Genomic DNA, 18062 nt, shown 5'->3' with positions numbered 1-18062 from the left:
GACGACAGTTCGAAGCAACATCCCAATGGCAAGGCCATCGACAAGAACATGAGTTCGACCTCATTCAAACTACGACGGGATCCTACTTTGACGACAGTTCGAAGCAACATCCCAATGGCTAAGGCCATCGACAAAAGCATGAGTTCGACCTCATTCGAACTACGACGGGATCCTACTTCGATGACAGTTCGAAATAACATCCCAATGGCCAAGGCCATCGACAAGAACATGAGTTTGACCTCATTCGAACTACGACGGGATCCACTTCGATGACAGTTCGAAGCAGCATCCCAATGGCTAAGGCCATCGACAAAAGCATGAGTTCGACCTCATTCGAACTACGACAAGATCCTACTTCGACGACAATTCGAAGCAACATCCCAATGGCCAAGGCCATCGACAAAAGCATGAGTTCGACCTCATTCGAACTACGACGAGATTCTACTTCGACGACATATCAAAGCAACATCCCAATGGCCAAGGCCATCGACAAAAGCATGAGTTCGACCTCATTCGAAATACGACGGGATCCTACTTCGACGACAGTTCGAAGCAACATCCCAATGGCCAAGTCCATCGATAAAAGCATGAGTTCGACCTCATTTGAACTATGACAGGATCCTACTTCGACGACAGTTCGAAGCAACATCCCAATGGCCAAGGCCATCGACAAAAGCATGAGTTCGACCTCATTCGAACTACGACGGGATCCTACTTCAACAACAGTTCGAAGCAACATCCCAATGGCCAAGGCCATCGATAAAAGCATGAGGTCGACCTCATTCGAACTACGACGGGATCCTACCTCGATGACAAGTCGAAGCAACATCCCAATGGTCAAGGCCATCGACAAAAGCATGAGTTCGACCTCATTCGAACTACGACGAGATCCTACTTCGATGACAGTTCGAAGCAACATCCCAATGGCCAAGGCCATCGACAAAAGCATGAGTTCGACCTCATTCAAACTACGATGGGATCCTACTTTGACGATAGTTCGAAGCAACATCCCAATGGCCAAGGCCATAGACAAAAGCATGAGTTCGACCTCATTCGAACTACGATAGGATCCTACTTCGACGACAATCCGAAGCAACATCCTAATGGCCAAGGCCATCGACAAGAACGTGAGTTCAACCTCGTTCGAACTATGACGGGACACTACTTCAATGACAGTTCGAAGCAACATCCCAATGGCCAAGGCCACCGACTTAATAGCTTAATAGCTCAATAGTTAACCCGGATATCATAAACATTGCAAAGAAGATCAAATCAACAAAATATATTTTACATTGCATCAAAATGTTATTTACACTTGTCTTTACAAACGGGATCAAGTATGCCCCCGCAAAAACCCCAAAACAAAAGCAAGTACAAACAAAGACTACACATCATCCTTGGTGGGGTAAGCATCTCCATACCATGAGTCCAAAGCAAGACGGTTCGTATCATCAGAGTTGATGTCATCTTCGTCAGGTGTGAGGGGATCGTACTTGCATGCCTCATGAGCTGCACGAGCTTCGGTGTGCACGGCCTGAAGCTCCGCCTCAGTAGCCCTTCCTTCGGCGTGAAAAGCCTTGTACACATCAAGCCGAGCCTCAGCATGGACCCATAACTCATATAAATGATGGGGCACGAACGGATCAGTTGAAGCACGAGACGTGGAAGTCTGAGAACGTCGACTTGCATACTCTGTCCTCAGCGAGGTCACGTGTCCATTTAACGCAGCCAGCTCCGTCTCTAATTCTTTGACACGCCCTTCGAGCCCCGCAACCTTATAACTAAAGGCTCGTCCTTCTCCTCTCTCTACGCTCTCGCTCAACAAGGGTCTGACAAAAATGGGGAGAGTTAGAAACAAAATGCAGAACGATAATCACCACACAAACCCAACGACGAAAAAGGAAGGAAAGGCACCTACCTGCAAGGCCATACCGGCGACCTTCTGAGACAACTTCACGTCGCTCATCGCCCTAAGCACCTCGTTTTTAGGGGCAGCACATAGAGGAGCTAGAGCAAACGCCACTTTCTTGCAGTTCGGCAGCAAGTTGTAATCCCTCGGGACAACTATGTGACGATCAGACCCTTCCATTCTGACCTCCACATGAGTATGGCGACCTACGAACTCATTGGCATCCTCTTGGTGGACATATAAACCTGAGTTGTCACCCTTAACACGACGTCCTCCGACATTGGACGATGCATCACCCTCAGCAGAGCGCACTGAGCCAGTTCCCGGGTAAACTCCTTCCACTTGGGGAGATCTCCCCGATAAAATGGTGTCAGCCATAAATACGGGCACGGGAGCCGTCTGTGATGCCCTACTTCTATCAGCATCCATGGCCATGCCCTTCCCAAGTTCCAGCCTCCTCCTTTTTCTCGATAACGGCTCATCCCTGTTAGAGGATTCGTCCAAAGGATGTGGAGCTGGTACCGAAGAAGCCTCCTCTCTCACGACCATGAATCGAGAGGGACCTTTTAATTGAATAGGTTGAGGACGACCCTTTCAAACAGACTCACTCAAAACAAACTGCGCGTCTGCGGCAACAACGGCGTATCGAAATGCAGGGACTGGCACCCTCTGCCTGGAAGCTCCTCGACCTGTCATCACGAAGGGTCGTATTAAAAAACAAGGTTATACGGCCAACGAAGTGGTAAGGAAAATATTTACCAAAAGAGACTCTACGGCCGTAACGCTTCACGAAGGCGGGCCAATCTCGAGTCTCTGCTGCATGAGGTAACAGACGGGCTACCTAATCCCTGATATCCGCAATAGGGCGAGGCGGACGTCCCATAGCTGCAAACGGGAAGCAAACAAATTTTATAATGAATACAGATGAAAGAAGAGCAAAACGAGTGGCAACACTTACGAGTCTCATTCCATCGCTCCGAGAAACTGGCGGAGTCAGAAACGACATGTTCGGTTTTGACAAAGAAATACTTATGCCAAAACTTGCGACTTGCCGGTCATCTGTCCCGACCACTAGCCATTTCGTACCACAGAGCCTCAAATGCACCATGGTACCCATGTGGAAGCCAGGCGTGAACAGGTGCAAAAGGTGGTGGATAGAAACATTACATTCTGCCAACTCTGCATACTTGGTCAGTAGTAGAAGTATCTTGAGCGTATACGGCGAAAGTTGCGCCGGACAAACTTGATAGAACCTACAGAGCTCTTCCGCTAAGGGGAATAGAGGAAGAGTATAGCCAATCATGAAGGGGTACTCATAGAAAACGCAGTACCCAGGTCTGTGGACATCTACATAATCTCTCCCCGCCAGAACCATATCTACATGAGCGGGAATGCCGTACTTTACACGAAGAGCATCAATATGAACTTGCTCTGTCTCGAAGAATACGGGGTCCGGAGTAGGAGGGGGATCTTTGAGGAAGTCACTTCGAGATAAGGTATGCCTCGGCAGTAGCTCCTCCACCGTGGGAAGGCTGTCACCCTCTTCCCCCACCGTATCTCTACCGCCAGAAGGGCGTGCCGTGGACAGTGGGGTGGCCTCAGGAACCTCTTCACGAGAACGACGAGACCTTGGCATGATATCGTTCAAAGGGGTATCAACACAAAAAGAAGAAGGAGGAAGAAGTTTCGAATGAAGAACGTAAGAAGAAACAGAAGGGTATGAGGGCAAGCTCGGAAGAATTAAGGAGGTTATTGAGAGTGTAATGGCCAAAACTTTCGAAAAAACAAACTCTTACCCTATTTATAGGGTTGGGTGGCGCCAGAATCGAAGCGGAGATCCACAAAGTAGCGCTAAAACCGAAGCATCAAGCCATCAACTTCTACCTCGAAAACATGCATGATGATGACGCACGTGAAGATGACATCATTTCCCGGTAAAGTATATTACTGGGTGTCTTGCCAAGCACGCCAACCTTCCCTCATTGGCCATTTCGTAACGTCACAACGGCTCAAATTTCTCCATAGGAACGCATGGTGTCCGCTCATAGAGGACGCACCCAGTTGCGACCCCGACAAGCGGAGGGACTAATTGTATGGGTTCAAATTTGACCGACCACGACCGACGACGAGTATGACGATTGACGGAGTCTCCTCGAATTGATGCCCTAAGGGAGACGACCCTGAGATAAACCAGAGACGGGACGACCCTTGTAATAATGTATGGCCATCAGGGGACATTGGAAATATTCCTTGTATTTTGTCTCCTACAGTTTAGAAGAATTTCTCTCTTAGTATAAAAGGAGGACAATAGTCTTGTAACCGACATTCAACACTCTGGAGACATTACTATTTATGAATGAAAAGAAGTCTTGTGACCTATCTTCACTTTGTCTATTGATCTTTCTAGAGGTTATTATCTTCAGCTAAGATTTACTCTTTCATCTTTGATTGATTTGCTCAAAAAGGTTTTAATATTTTTTGAGTCAAATAGGAACTACATAAAAAGTATTACTATAAGTTACAATAGTTAACAATTCAAAACATATAAAAGACATATAAAAAAATTACAATCAAAGAAAAACTGATTTGACTGTCGAAACTCAAATGCCGCCACATAATTTGGGAACGGAGGGAGTATTAATTTTATCATTAAATTGTACTATTGCATAAGGAAAGTGTGCACTATCCGCCAATAATATGAGAACAATGTAGAAGAAACTCGATTCCCAGTTTGGGACCAATGATGTGTGACATCTTTTGGAATATCTCGAGGTCGATACATATTAACAAGCTAAACGTTTGTTTAAGTCATTTTCAAGGACTTTAAGAACCCTGTCAAGTCTCAACTAATGTCCACTTTAATTTATCTTATTGGATGAATAAATAAAGTCTTTACCTGTCTCCCCTTTTTAAAATATCAAAAAAAATAACAAAAGGGAAGCTTCTAAATTAAAGGCAAATCCAGAATTTTAAACTAGTAAGTATACCAATATACTTTTTGTTCTTTTTTTGACGATATACAGCAAAATATTTAATATAGCTTTTTAAAAAAATCAAATATAATATATGCAAATCTTCTTCTTCTTTTTTCCAGAATCGACTGACTCAAAGTTTGTATTTAATGCTATCTTCCCCGGAACAACCTACACACTCCATTCACTTTTAGTTGTTCACGTCATTTAAAAAATAATAAATAAAATATGTATTTTTATAATTTTACTCATAATAATGATAGCATTCCAAAAAGTTTTGAAAAATGATTTGGAGAATAAATAGTTAATAATAAGAGTAAAATAGGAAAAAAAGTTTGTCTTTCTCTTGATTTAGTATAGTGAACAAGTAAAAGTAAAAATATATTTTTAGCATAGTGGACAACTAAAGGGGGAAGTGCACGGTTAGCCACTAATAACACATGTATTTACTTTTAAGCCACTGTTTAAAATATTTTTAGTCTTTAGCCACTGCTTTAATAAATTTTACCTGCCCGGACGAAAACACCCTTCTGCTCATAAAATTCAAGACCAAGTGTCCTTAACTTTTGAACTTACAACTCTAAGTTCATGACTTCAGGACTACATATCTTTAACTTTTGAACTTGGAACTCGAAGTTCAGGACCACATGTCCTTAATTACTGTACTTGTAACTCTAAGTTAAGGACTATTTGTCCTTAACTTTTGAACTTGTAAGTCTAAGTTGAGGACCAAGTGTCCTTAACTTTTGAACTTGTAACTGTAAGTTCAGGATCAAATGTCATTAACTTTTGAGCTTGTTAGTCTAAGTTCAGGACTCATTGTCCTTAACTTTTGGGCTTCTTAGCCTAAGTTCAGGACCTATTGTCCTTAACTTTTGAGCTTGTTAGTTTAAGTTCAGGACTTCAGGACCTATTATCCTTAACTTTTAAACTTGTAACTGTAAGTTCAGGACTTATTGTTCTTAACTTTTGAGCTTGTTAGTCTAAAGTTTTTGAACTTGTAATTCTAAGTTTAGGATCAGGTATCCTTAACTTTTGAACTTGAAACTCCAAGTTCAGGACCAAGTTATAAAAAGAATAGAGACAAGGATTTGCAAGTTAGATTCTGAAAAAATTAAAATTAATTTTGTAAGCCAAGTGCAATTGAAAATTTCCAGAGAGGATAACAATAAATCTGAAGAAACAAAGTCAAAAGATTCAATCGCAGCTTGAAATTGCAAATGGGCTAAACTAGATGGCCGACCGGCCATTGGGCTGTATTTCCCAAATTAGCTCTGGGAAAAGCATAAACGGTTCTGGAGGCACTTATGTCTTCCACGGTTCATATTAATTTTAATAAATTAGTGGCTACTATTTTTAAGCATTGAAAATGTTGGATAAAAATAAATACCACTTTAAAAGGTGGCTAACCCACATAATTTTTACCCAACTAAAAGTGAAGAGAGTGAGTATTTATTTTTTTCATGGAAGTTATTTGCTGGTTTGTATTAAATGCAACTGTTTTCACATTGACGTATTTGTCGCAATCAACTTGCAAGCATTGCACATGACATGTTTATGATGCAGGAGTAATTTTTATTTAATAAGGGTGTTTGTCGATAAAATATATATATATATATATATATATATATATTTAGATATGATTCGAAAAGTTAATTTTTTTTAACTATTTCAAACACAACTTAATTTTCTAACATGTTAACAGTAGTAATATACTGTAATCCTTTTCGATCCAAAAAAATTAGTTTGATGTGACGAACCAGCAAGTCGAGGGGATCTGAAATTAAAGAGCGGAGCTAAGACATGTATGTTGGAGTTAAGACTCGGGTTAGGACAGTAGGAGACGACTTCGAGCATTTTCCAGTTGTTACGGGGTTGCACCAAGGGTCTGCGCTCAGCCCATTCCTATTTGCCCTGGTGATGCACTAACTCATCATAATCAAGGGCAGGTGCCATGGTGCATGTTATTTGCTGATGATATTATTCTAATTGACGAGACAAGAGGCGGCATCAACGAGAGGCTAGAGGTTTGGAGACATGCTCTTGAGTCTAAAGGTTTCAAGTTGAGCAGAACGAAGACGGAATACCTCGAGTGCAAATTTGGGATCGAGCCGACGGAAGCGGCAGTGGAAGTGAGGCTTGACTCTCAGGTCATTCCCAAGAGGGGTAGTTTCAAGTACCTTGGATCGGTTACTCAGGGGATCAGGGAGATCGACGGGGATGTCACACACCGTATAAGGGTGGGGTGAATGAAGTGGAGGTTAGCATCGGGAGTCCTGTGTGACAAGAAAGTGCCACCGTTATTAAAAGGTAAGTTTTATAGAGCAGTGGTTAGGCATGCCATGTTGTATGGGACTGAGTGTTGGCCGGTTAAGAACTCACACATCCAAAAGATGAAAGTAATAGAGATGAGGATGTTGAGGTGGATGTGCTGGCATACAAGTATGGATAAGATTAGGAATGAAGATATTCGAGAGAAGGTGGGTGTGGCCTCCATGGAGGACAAGATGCGAGAAGCAAGACTCAGATGGTTCGGGCACATTCAGCATAGGAGCATTGATGCACCGATGAGGAGGTGTGAGCGACTAGCTGTGGTGGGCATGAGGAGAGGTAGAGGGCGACCTAAGAAGTATTGGGGAGAAGTGATCCGACAGGACATGACGCGACTTAGGATTATTGAGGACATGACCCTTGACAGGGAATTGTGGAGGTTGAACATTAAGGTTGTAGGTTAGGGGAAAGTTGTGAATATTTCTACAGCACAATAGAGTGAGACTAGTCAGTTAGGAGTTAGTCTGAGGATGCTACTGGTCGTCTACTGATGCAGGGCTTTATCTGCTGGTTTTTATTATACCATCCATCTATTTCGTATTATGTATTTCGTCTCTCTTATATTGCTGTTATTTTATTATGAGTCTATTGATGGTACTAATATATCGTCTCTTGTTGCTTTCTTGAGCCGAGGGTCTCCTGGAAACAGTCTCTCTGCTCCTCGAGGTAGGGGTAAGGTCTGCATACATATTACCGTCCCCAGACCCCACTTGTGAGATTATACTGGGTCATTGTTGTTGTTGTTGTAGACTAATACTGTACCCACTACTCTTTTTTCTGGCAATAGTGGAATCTTAGTATTAAAATATTGTATCTTTTCAAATATAGAGTGTATTTGGTACGAAGGAAACATTTTCTCCAGAATATATAGTATTTTCCGGCAATTGAACTTCAAAAAAAATACTTTGCTTAAAAATATTTACATTAAAAGAGGTAAAACGATTTGCTTCGCTAATAATTTTAACCAATAGTCCATTTGAAATAATTTTTTTAGTTTAGAGAGGGTTAGTGAGTTAATTCTTCCAGAAATTACTTTCTGTCGTACCAAACACACCCGTAGATCCAGCCAAAGACAATAGTGAAAGATGGAAATTTAGGGAAAACATACAGGAAGAGAAGCTAATCAATAAACTTTTTACTGTAAACCGCAACTCATAGTTTCGACATTTAAAAGGACAATTACTTAAAGAAACGGAGAAATGAAAACATAGCAGCTAAATTATATTCCTAAATGACACAAATCACTATTCAGGGGAAAGGGTTTATGCATGACTATGTATAAAGGGCGGTCCGATGCACTAAACTCCTGCTATACGCATGGTCCGAGAAAGTGCCGGACCACAAGAATCTACTGTACGCAGTCTTTCCTACATTTCTGCAAGTGGTTGTTTCCACGGCTCGAACCATGACCTCCTAGTCGCATGTCAATAACTTTACCAGTTACGCCAAAGCTCCCCTCATATGCATGACTACATATATTCTGGAGAAAAAACCTTGCTTTTCATAAGAACTATCAAGAACTTGCCTCCACACTGCTCAAAGTTTGCTGCATAATATCTTGAATCAAAGCCTCTATGTTAAGGTAAGATGAACCACCTTCCTCTAAAGCCCTCTTTGCCATCTTAGCAATCTCTTTCGCCTTTCTACGTCGATCTTCTCCTTCTACACCCTTATCGAAGATCTTGTCAATGGCATTCTTTACATCTCCGCGCTTCATTACTAAGCCTGATTTCTCCTCCATTCCCCATGTAACAGCAGCCTTGACTCCCACACTAACGCCAGTGCCTAACACTTCTGTAATCAGTTTCTCATTAATAAACTGCTCAGCAAACAATGGACAAGTTATTATAGGTAAGCCAGAGCAGCACCCTTCTAGAGTTGAATTCCAACCACAATGTGTTAAGAAAGCACCAACAGATGGATGACTCAATACAAGTATTTGAGGAGACCAGCCTTTTATTAAAAAGCCTCTTCCTTTAATCCTTTCTTCAAATCTGTCTTCTTCAATCCATTTCTCTAACTCTTTTGATTTCTCCCCTCCTCTCAATACCCATATGAATGGCCTATTTGATGCTTCTAAACCTAGCCCAAGTTCTATAAGTTGTGAACATGTGAGGCCACAGATGCTTCCAAGACTGGCATAAACCACAGAGTTTGGTTGTTGCAAGTCAAGCCATTTCAGGCATTGGTTCTCATCTAAAGAGACAGTTCTGCCTCTTGCAGCCTTTTCGGATTCCGATTTGTTGCAAGCTGAAACAGGGCCAATGCACCAGACTTTCCCACCTTTGATCTTTTTGAATTCTTGAACATATTCAAGTTCCAGTTCCTCAAAAGTATTGACAATAATCCCATCTGAGATGGATTCAGCAGCAACCATCTTATTGCGAACATCGACCAAATCTGGTGAGCCTGGATTCAGATTTTCAGGCAACTGTGATTTAGTCAGTTCTATTCTATGAGGCAAACCTGGTACTACAAAAGGCTCAAACTTGGAGACAACCTCATGAACTTTAGAACTCTGCAATTTCTGTGTGCATGTGGAAGAAAAACAGCCCATACCATCAAAGAAAATCCTAGGAACTCTAAACTTACGTGCACTATCGACTGTCCAGGCCATGTTTTTCCCAGATATTATGCAGCTAGGACTAGGCTTAAGATCACTGAACAATTCTTCAAATGGTTTTTGCAACATGCTAGCAGCTACAAAGAAATCCTTAATCAAATCACGAGAAGGTAAGGAATCCATATTCTCACATCCCTTGGGCAGACCGGCTTGTACAGCTGGAAATTCGAGTTCAAGTATTCTGATCTGAAGGCCTGATTTGACAGAGTGATCAATACCTGATTTGAATCTGATGGTGTTAAGGGGTGTAGAAATTATAGAAACAATTACACCATGTTGTGCTAACAATTTAGCTAAGTCTACCATAGGGATGAGATGGCCAGGGGACATTAAGGGCACAAGGACAAAGTGAACCTGAGAATTTTGAGCAGCCATTGAGTAATGCAAATATGCTCTACGTTTACCTGATGAATCAGGGGAGTGAAGAATTTATCAGAAGCTTTTGAGTGTTTCTTGAAAGTTGAAAATCAACTCTCACTGTCCACCTTCCATTTTTCTGTCCCCTCTCCCCCTTCTCCAATCCCCGATGATTAGAAAAATAATTTTTTAGAGAAAAGTAAAAGCTAAAGTTAAGACAGGTATAAAGTGACGGGGAGATACAAAAGCCTGATACTCAATATATGCTTATCTTGGTGGCTGATGTGAAAGCTTAACAATGAAAGTCAACATACACAGGTCATGTCATATTTATAATTGCAACTGCATGCATATGTCAGTGCTTGTTTTATTTCTTTTTCTCCTTTTTCCAGGGGTAGAAGCCTTTTTTTTAAAAAATTTTTGGCTCTCTTCTCAGGGTGAGTGGTTGAGGATTTGGGGAACGTTGAGAGTGGGCCTAGGGGTTGGAAAAAAATGCATTGGTTAAAACAGAAAGGTTAAAATATGAAGGATATGGAAAGTGAAGGAAGACATAAATTATTCTCACTGATATGATTGGACAGTTAGGAAAAGAAATACAGCATACTTGAGCAAAGGAGAATTAAAAAACATATTTATATTCTTTTTCTTTTCTTTCCGATATTCAAGCATCAGGAAGACTAGAAGTTGCTCACGCCCAAGGCTTTGTTCTAGTGGTAGTAGAATGCAGTGCATGATGTGTGGATTAAACGCCCGTCATGAATTCGAACCCTCTGTCAAACAAAAACCTAATATTTCAGTGGAGAAGAATAGAGGGGCGGCTCCATTATTGATCGAACCCCGAACCATGTGCTATTGGTCCTCCGGAAATTTCTGGATTTTCAAGAAAAAAATATTGGATGTTGTTCCCAACTGACCAGCTAAACATTTATGATTTCCTCATAATAATATTACTTCAAAAAATAAAAAATTAATAACCCATTGAATGAAGCTCCATAGAGATAAGATCCCTAAAATAACAAACGCATTTACTTCTGCATTTATTTTGCCATGTTTCAGCAGCTGATATGTTGGAACTACGGCAACAGTAATCTTAAAGGCAAACAGACTCAATGTTGCAACTGGCCAGCAAGCTTAGGTTTCCCATTTCGAAAGGGCATTAGGACTGTACTAAGCAATGAATCAGATCATAGAGACAAGCAGGGCTTCCAATATAAATGATCAACCTAACCAAAAAGGAGCTTCTAAGAATCTATACTTGAAGGTTTAATGACTTGAACAAGATATTGTACTAAGAAGAAAATTTACACCATTGTCTACTGTCAAAAAATAACCATTTACAGAATGAGCAGATCACATGGATCTTATCCACAAGCTTTTTGAGTAAAATAATGCTAACATGAGATTTAGGCGCAAATAGCTCTACCAAGATATACTAACATAAAGGCATTGTTTTACAAAATCATAAGAAGTCAAACTCTTTATGTAACCCCCAATATGCACCAAAAATTGGAGGCTTACACAACAGCAGAAAATGTCATTGGCTACTGGCCACGTTAAACCAGTACAAGGGCTTGTAACTGAGACACAATGGGAGATATTCCAGCTTTGGAGTAGACAGTAGTTTGTGACCAATCATATAGCTCCTAGAATCAAAGAAGCCCTGCAGTCAGGTTCAAAACTTGGCAAGTTATAGTTCACATCGCAATCATTATTTTGCTAGCAGGTTCTGATCATGGCATCTGGGCGTGTGGAGTCAACTCGATCAAGTCGAGCTCCTTTCCACAACCTTGAATTGAATGATTTTAGTAAAATCAACGGGATGAAGAACAAGTTGCTCTAGAAATTGCATCTGTTGAAAGACTAGCTTTACCCACAAAGAAAACAAAAATCTAAAAGAGAAGCATCTCAAAAAGATTTAGTACATATAAACAATCATAGTGATAACTCTAAAACTAAATTTTGTTAAAAATAGATATAAGTACAGCAATAACTCTTATAGTAAAAGTAGTAAGACTCTTTTTTTTTGATAAGGTAAATGGCATTCCTCATTGACATCGGCGTCGCATGAGCATGGCCGACCCAAAGGGTACGACCAAGTCCAAGACGAGCACGACCGTCATTAGTAAAAGTAGTAAGACTAATTTCTTGAAATCTGGAGATATCGAACATCAGAGGTTCTATTATCCAAGTTACTAGTCATGTACTCGGATTAGTGCTTGCCACATTTTAGCCTAATCTAGGAGTTGAGCCTTATATTTGGCAGAACGGAGATCTTCGCATAATACCTTAATCCCGTCATTCAGTTTCAGTTCCTTACAGATAATCAAGATATATCACATGCCATTACTACTAGTAGATCAGTTCCGCAGAAAACAAACGACTTAATCTGAAGAAGGTAATCAATAGAGCTTCATGTATTGTAAAACTGAGCAGAATCGGCCAAATTTTATGAATATAAGTTCCATGAAATGACATGGTGAATCAATGTGTAGTTCTGATGGAATTTTCTTTTGCTACTAACACTTGTACACAAGGAGGTCTCGATTTCAACTTGGGCCAAATGCCAGACAACTGATGAGCTGAGTGAGAACCTTACACTCTCACACTATATTACATTAAATTAGCTACAATTATATGGATCAGAAGAGAGTGCATTAAGCTCTTAGTGATTTTTTGAATTCTTTTTAAGGATCCAAGTTGCATATGCATACCATGTGATACCCATCGGACATAGGTAGATCAATACAAAATTAAGAGTCTAAACCTATGTATTCACTTCATTTTGTTCTTTTGAGAGTGATTTGCCTAAATCTAAATCAGCAAGCAAAATTTTAAATGCCAGTTACCCTAACTTACTTTAATTTCCAACAATTGGCAATATTTCACAACTGATTCACCCAATTTACAGAAAATATTTGACGTCTAAGAAAGACAAAAACTTTGCAATTATGAACTAATATAAGTCGAAAATCGCACACCAAAAGTAATTAGTTTAATACAAATATTCACAGTTCACTCCGAAAACTACACAACACACTAATTAATTTCAAAAGCAACTAACAGACAACAATATCAAAACAGAAACACGGCGAGAAAGATACTAACATCAGGATTCTAGGGTTTATAGACCAAAAAAGAAACGGCGGAAGAATGGAGAAAAAAATTTGGACAAATTTCTCGATTTGTGCATGTCATCCTTGCGCAGGGGCCATGCTAATCTTCTCTGTATCGTTTCAATTTTATCGGATGTCCCCGAAGGGACGAACTCCATTGTTGGGCTTCCTCAATATAAAGAAAGAGTTGTTTCCCTCTGTAGCCAATGAGGGACAATTAGATGGTTGGCGTTATAGTGGGTTCTGATTTCTTGTTTAAGGCCCACTTGGTTGATAACTATCTAATTGGACCTCTTTTGTAGACTACAGTCCATTTGAGTACTACTACTATAATTTACAAGGGAGATTTTCGTTCCTATACCATATAGGAAACTATATTACCAAATATGTTCATAGTTTGCATATTACCCGCCATGCTAATAGTATTTCTACAAAATATAGACAATTCATTAAATAAGGAATCATTGTAGTTGTAGGCTTCCATATTTAGGGGCGCTAATATTGGGAAATTAAATATTCTTCCAAATATTTTACAACCACCTCACTCACGTATCAAACCACACTCCATGATTTCCTCTTCAATCACCCACGATTTCCTCTTCTAAAACCAGCGAAAATCTGTAACCCCTCCACCATTGACAACCATTAAAAAACTTTAAAGCTTTGAATTCGAATTTGGGTTTTCAAAAGACATTTGTTTATTTGGATTGGATGTTGTTGCAAAGAATTGAGAGTTCTCTCTACGTCTCTCTTTATTTCTCAATCCCAAATTTCAGTAATACAAAGCAAAGGAAAAGAGAGCAGCAATTCCACCATTGACAGCCATTAAAAAGCTTTGAAGCTTTGAATTCAAATTTGGATTTTCAAAAATCATTATTTGTTTGGATTAGGTGTTGTTGAAAATAATTGGGAATATGGTTTGGAGTTTATAATAAAGAACTAAAGGGCAGGCATATGAGTCACGATATTATTAAACAAATCTACTGGAGGACCACAAATTGTAAAGAAACAACAAAAATTTACAGCATTCAATAAAGGAACAACAGAAAAATGTCCCACTTGGGGACCATATACAATCATCTTTGCCAGAAACAAAAGCCGCATTTCCCCAAAAAGAGATAAAATGCAGTCCCACATGTAAACCCTACACTAAAGAAACTACCATACAAAATCCACATAAAGAGACTCACTACATCCGAGAAAACACAAATGCAAACACTAAACTATAAAGGTTAACAGAAACCCTAAATCACCTTCAGTAAAAAGAAGATTAACATCGGAAAAACAAAGAAAATAGGCAAAATAGGAGAAATAACAGCAACCAAGTTTAATAGAACTATACCTTTGAAGGATTTTACAGAAAATCTGGAAGAGAATTGATGCATACAGGAGGAACCCTAAATCGCCTCTTACACTCGTTCTCTCAGCTAACAAGAAAAAATAACCCTTTTCTTTATTAAAAACGAGTCACTAAGTATTTAAGTAATGGGTTATATTAACGGGTTACGGGTTGGATCTGTCCACCGTGGCTTTCCAGTTGGCATTTTAATTGCCTTGTTGGACGGGTGTTAAAAATAGGGGTATTTTTAATCACTTTCCTAACGGTAGGCCTTTAAATGGCCTGATAGTATAACGGAGGAGGAATGTACTATTTTTCAAAGTACAGGGGTATATTAGAGCCTTTTCCCTTCAAACAATTTACCCGCATTAACGAACTCATCTAAATAGCTGTTGAATCATTATCTTCCCACAGCCACCCCCTTCAAACCCCTTCTAGCAATTATCCTGCCACCGCATACTACATCACGATCACATTCAAGAAAGGGTTACAATAAAAATAAAAAAGTAAAAACATAATTATCCCAAAAAAGTTTTCTTAAAAAAAACTCATCTTTATCAAATTGATGATCAGAAGAGTAAATTAATTCACATCTCAAAAATAAAAAAGCACCAAACCACAATCACAAAAACAAAGCCCTTTCAAGAATTACTAGCACCAAATATACTTTAACACACTGGCCAAGTTACCAATCATGTAATCAAATTAGTAGCTTGCCACATTTTAGCCTAATCTAGGAGTTGTGCACTATATGCGGCAGAACCAGGATTTTCACATACCTTAGTCCATTGCCCATCATTAGGTTTCAGTTCTTCATAGACAACCAAGATGATATCATCCATTCTGTCACTATTAGTTGATCAGTTCACGCAGAAAATAAACAACTTAATCTAAAGAAGCTAATCAATAGAGCTTCATGTATTGTAAAATTGGGCAGAATCAGCCAAATATTAGTAAGTTCCACCAACCGACATGGTGAATCATAAGTAGTTTGGATGGAATTTTTTTGCAAGTAACACTTGTAAATAAGGAGGTCTTGTTTTCAACTTGAGACAAATGCTAAAGTTTAAAGGGTGCGAGGGGGCTGGGATGGAGTAATTCCAGATATCTTGATTAAATAAAATAGCATTCCCTGTAAGTCAGCTCAGTGACATGTTGATCTGAATAACCATATTTCGCTGTTCCATTTTGTGAGAACAACTAGAGCAACAAGCTGCTGGAAATGGAATGGTTCTAATAGATGCAAAAGTCTCGGCTGCGCCTTAGTCTGCTCCAGTCCCCTTAACAAAACTTTTGTTATTGGGTTAGCCATACACTTCACATGTTTCTAGCAATTCACATGGAATCATCAAATTATACAAGCGGTAGAGTGTCAACTTGACATGGTGGAAGTCATCAGTTCGGGCCTGATTATGTCAATAATTAAGGTTTTGGTAACAAACTTACCATTTTACAAGACTAGTAAGCAAAGATTAGACATCTAACTCGTATTCACCTCGCTCCATGTGACCACTTTGGTACTTAAAGTTCTTTGTGATTGTATCTATTTGATGCATTACTAGACCAATTCATGAATTATACTTACCAAAGCTCAATGTTGTGTTAACGCCAACTTTTACTAAAGAATGAGCCAGAGGAAAAGGGACATTATATCATCAAATATAAAGATAATAACAAGTAAACAAAAACCCAACATTCGAGCAGAAAATGATTTTCTGGTGATTGTCTACCAATAGGCTAGCTAGTAATGGTGTCTTTGACTACAATTTCATTGTGTAAATTAAGAGTCTAAGCTTATGCTTCCTTTTGCTCATTTCTAGGTAATTTGGCTAGGTCAGCAAGAGCAATTATATATGCAACTCAACCTTAATTACTTCAATTTCCAACCCCCAAAATACAAAAAACTCCAAAAAGAATTTACAGTGTCCTTCAGTTTAAAAATTAACAATATGTCACAACTCATCCGCCCGATTTACAGAAAACATTTGACATCTAAGAAAGACAAAAACTTTGCAATTATGAACTAATGTAAGTCGAAAATCGCACACCAAAAGTAATTACCATGAACACAATATTCACAGTTCACTCTGAAAACTACACAACACACAAATTAATTTCATAAGCGACTAGCTTTGGAAATAAACAATGTCAGATAACAATATCAAAATCGGAACACAAAGAAAAAGATACGAACATCAGGATTCTAGGGTTTATGGAGCAAAAAAGAAACAGCGGAAGAATGGAGAAAAAAATTTGGACCATTTCTCGATTTGTGCGTGTCATCCTTGCGCAGGGGCCATGCTAATCTTCTCTGTATCGTTCCAATTTTATCGGATGTCCCCGAAGGGACGAATACCACTGCTGGGCTTCCGCAATATAAACCGACTGAAGTTGTTTGCGTAATCGATGTGGGAGAATTAGCTGGCTGGTGCTTTATTCGGCTTTTGTTCATTTAAGGCCCACTTGGGTGATAACTAACTAAGTGGGCCTCGTTTGTAGAATGCAGTCCATTTGAGTACTACCATAATTTACAATTATTTTTCGTTCTGAAATGGTAGCAAAATGCACTTGAGAAGTAGTTTATTGAGTAATGTATATTTTTAGCCGTTTCTTAAAAATAATAGCTTATATATATATTGTTACACCCCAAGTTTTCATACGTGAGAGTACGTCGTAAATCATTGATATAAGCTCGGAAATGAGATTATATTTGGAAGCAAATAAAGTAAGTTAATCATGTTACCTTGGAGGTTACAAATATTTAAGATCATGAATAACGAGTACCAAGAGGGTTAGAAATCTTAAAAGCTAAACCAATTGAAGAAAATAAGTTTCGTCGAAAGTCGACAAGTTTGGAATGTCATAACATGTACTTTGGGGTAAGACTAGGGTCTTAACATGATAAGGAGGTTATTCTATAAATTATTTTAGTCGTATGATAATCATTTTCTACATTTTGAAGACAAGCAAGTTGTGGAACAAGAGTTGGCAAAGGTCATCACAAGTTACATTCATAAATTTGCTGAAATTTAGGTCAAACGTATCTGAGAATTTCTCCAAATATACTTGGAATCATGGGGTGTTCTACCTACCAAATTGAAGTTCTACGAGTCTAGTTTCTAACTCATTAAACCGTTTGTCAATACGACATCGGAGTAGAGAGATATTTGCGTTTTCGCGAGACCGCGCAAGCAGCTCTCAATGGGACCCACTTAGGCGGTGGTTGACCTACTTCAATTTATAAACGATTTGGATGCCTATTTTTGCTCATTTTTCAACTACAATTCGTCTCCAAACTTCTCCTAACCCTCCTAAACATATACCACAAGGGTTTGAAGTGATTCCAAAGTGATTACACCATATTTCAACATCAAAACTTAGTTCTAGTGAAGAACAACACCTCTTTGAGGTTGTGTTG

The 18062-nt window shown here is 39.4% G+C and overlaps 1 protein-coding gene, 1 long non-coding RNA gene and 2 other non-coding genes across 4 annotated transcripts; all 4 read right to left on the bottom strand.

Annotated features, from left to right (window-relative positions):
- Positions 1-8327: 8327 nt before the first annotated feature.
- On the bottom strand, positions 8328-10451 carry LOC104243388 (UDP-glycosyltransferase 73C3-like). Its single transcript, XM_009798569.2, has one exon. The coding sequence runs from the start codon at positions 10208-10210 to the stop codon at positions 8726-8728; it is 1485 nt and encodes a 494-aa protein (XP_009796871.1). The 5' UTR covers positions 10211-10451; the 3' UTR covers positions 8328-8725.
- Positions 10452-11459: 1008 nt separating this feature from the next.
- LOC104243387 (uncharacterized) lies at positions 11460-17047 on the bottom strand. Its single transcript, XR_715185.2, has 2 exons — positions 15424-17047; positions 11460-12041 (listed from the first exon to the last, which is right to left on the bottom strand). It is a non-coding gene; the product is annotated as an uncharacterized lncRNA (long non-coding RNA).
- Positions 13352-13454, bottom strand: LOC138884500 (U6 spliceosomal RNA). Its single transcript, XR_011404681.1, has one exon. It is a non-coding gene; the product is annotated as a U6 spliceosomal RNA (small nuclear RNA).
- Positions 16892-16994, bottom strand: LOC138884498 (U6 spliceosomal RNA). Its single transcript, XR_011404679.1, has one exon. It is a non-coding gene; the product is annotated as a U6 spliceosomal RNA (small nuclear RNA).
- Positions 17048-18062: the final 1015 nt, after the last annotated feature.

This window comes from Nicotiana sylvestris, chromosome 12 (genome assembly GCF_000393655.2).
Source record: "Nicotiana sylvestris chromosome 12, ASM39365v2, whole genome shotgun sequence".
In the NCBI taxonomy this organism is placed as follows: Eukaryota; Viridiplantae; Streptophyta; class Magnoliopsida; order Solanales; family Solanaceae; genus Nicotiana; species Nicotiana sylvestris.
This window is presented reverse-complemented; position numbering and strand designations above follow the sequence as displayed.

Excerpts from the sequence above, each read along its gene's own strand:
- LOC104243388 (XM_009798569.2), bottom strand. The coding sequence starts at position 10,210 with ATGGCTGCTCAAAATTCTCAGGTTCACTTTGTCCTTGTGCCCTTAATG.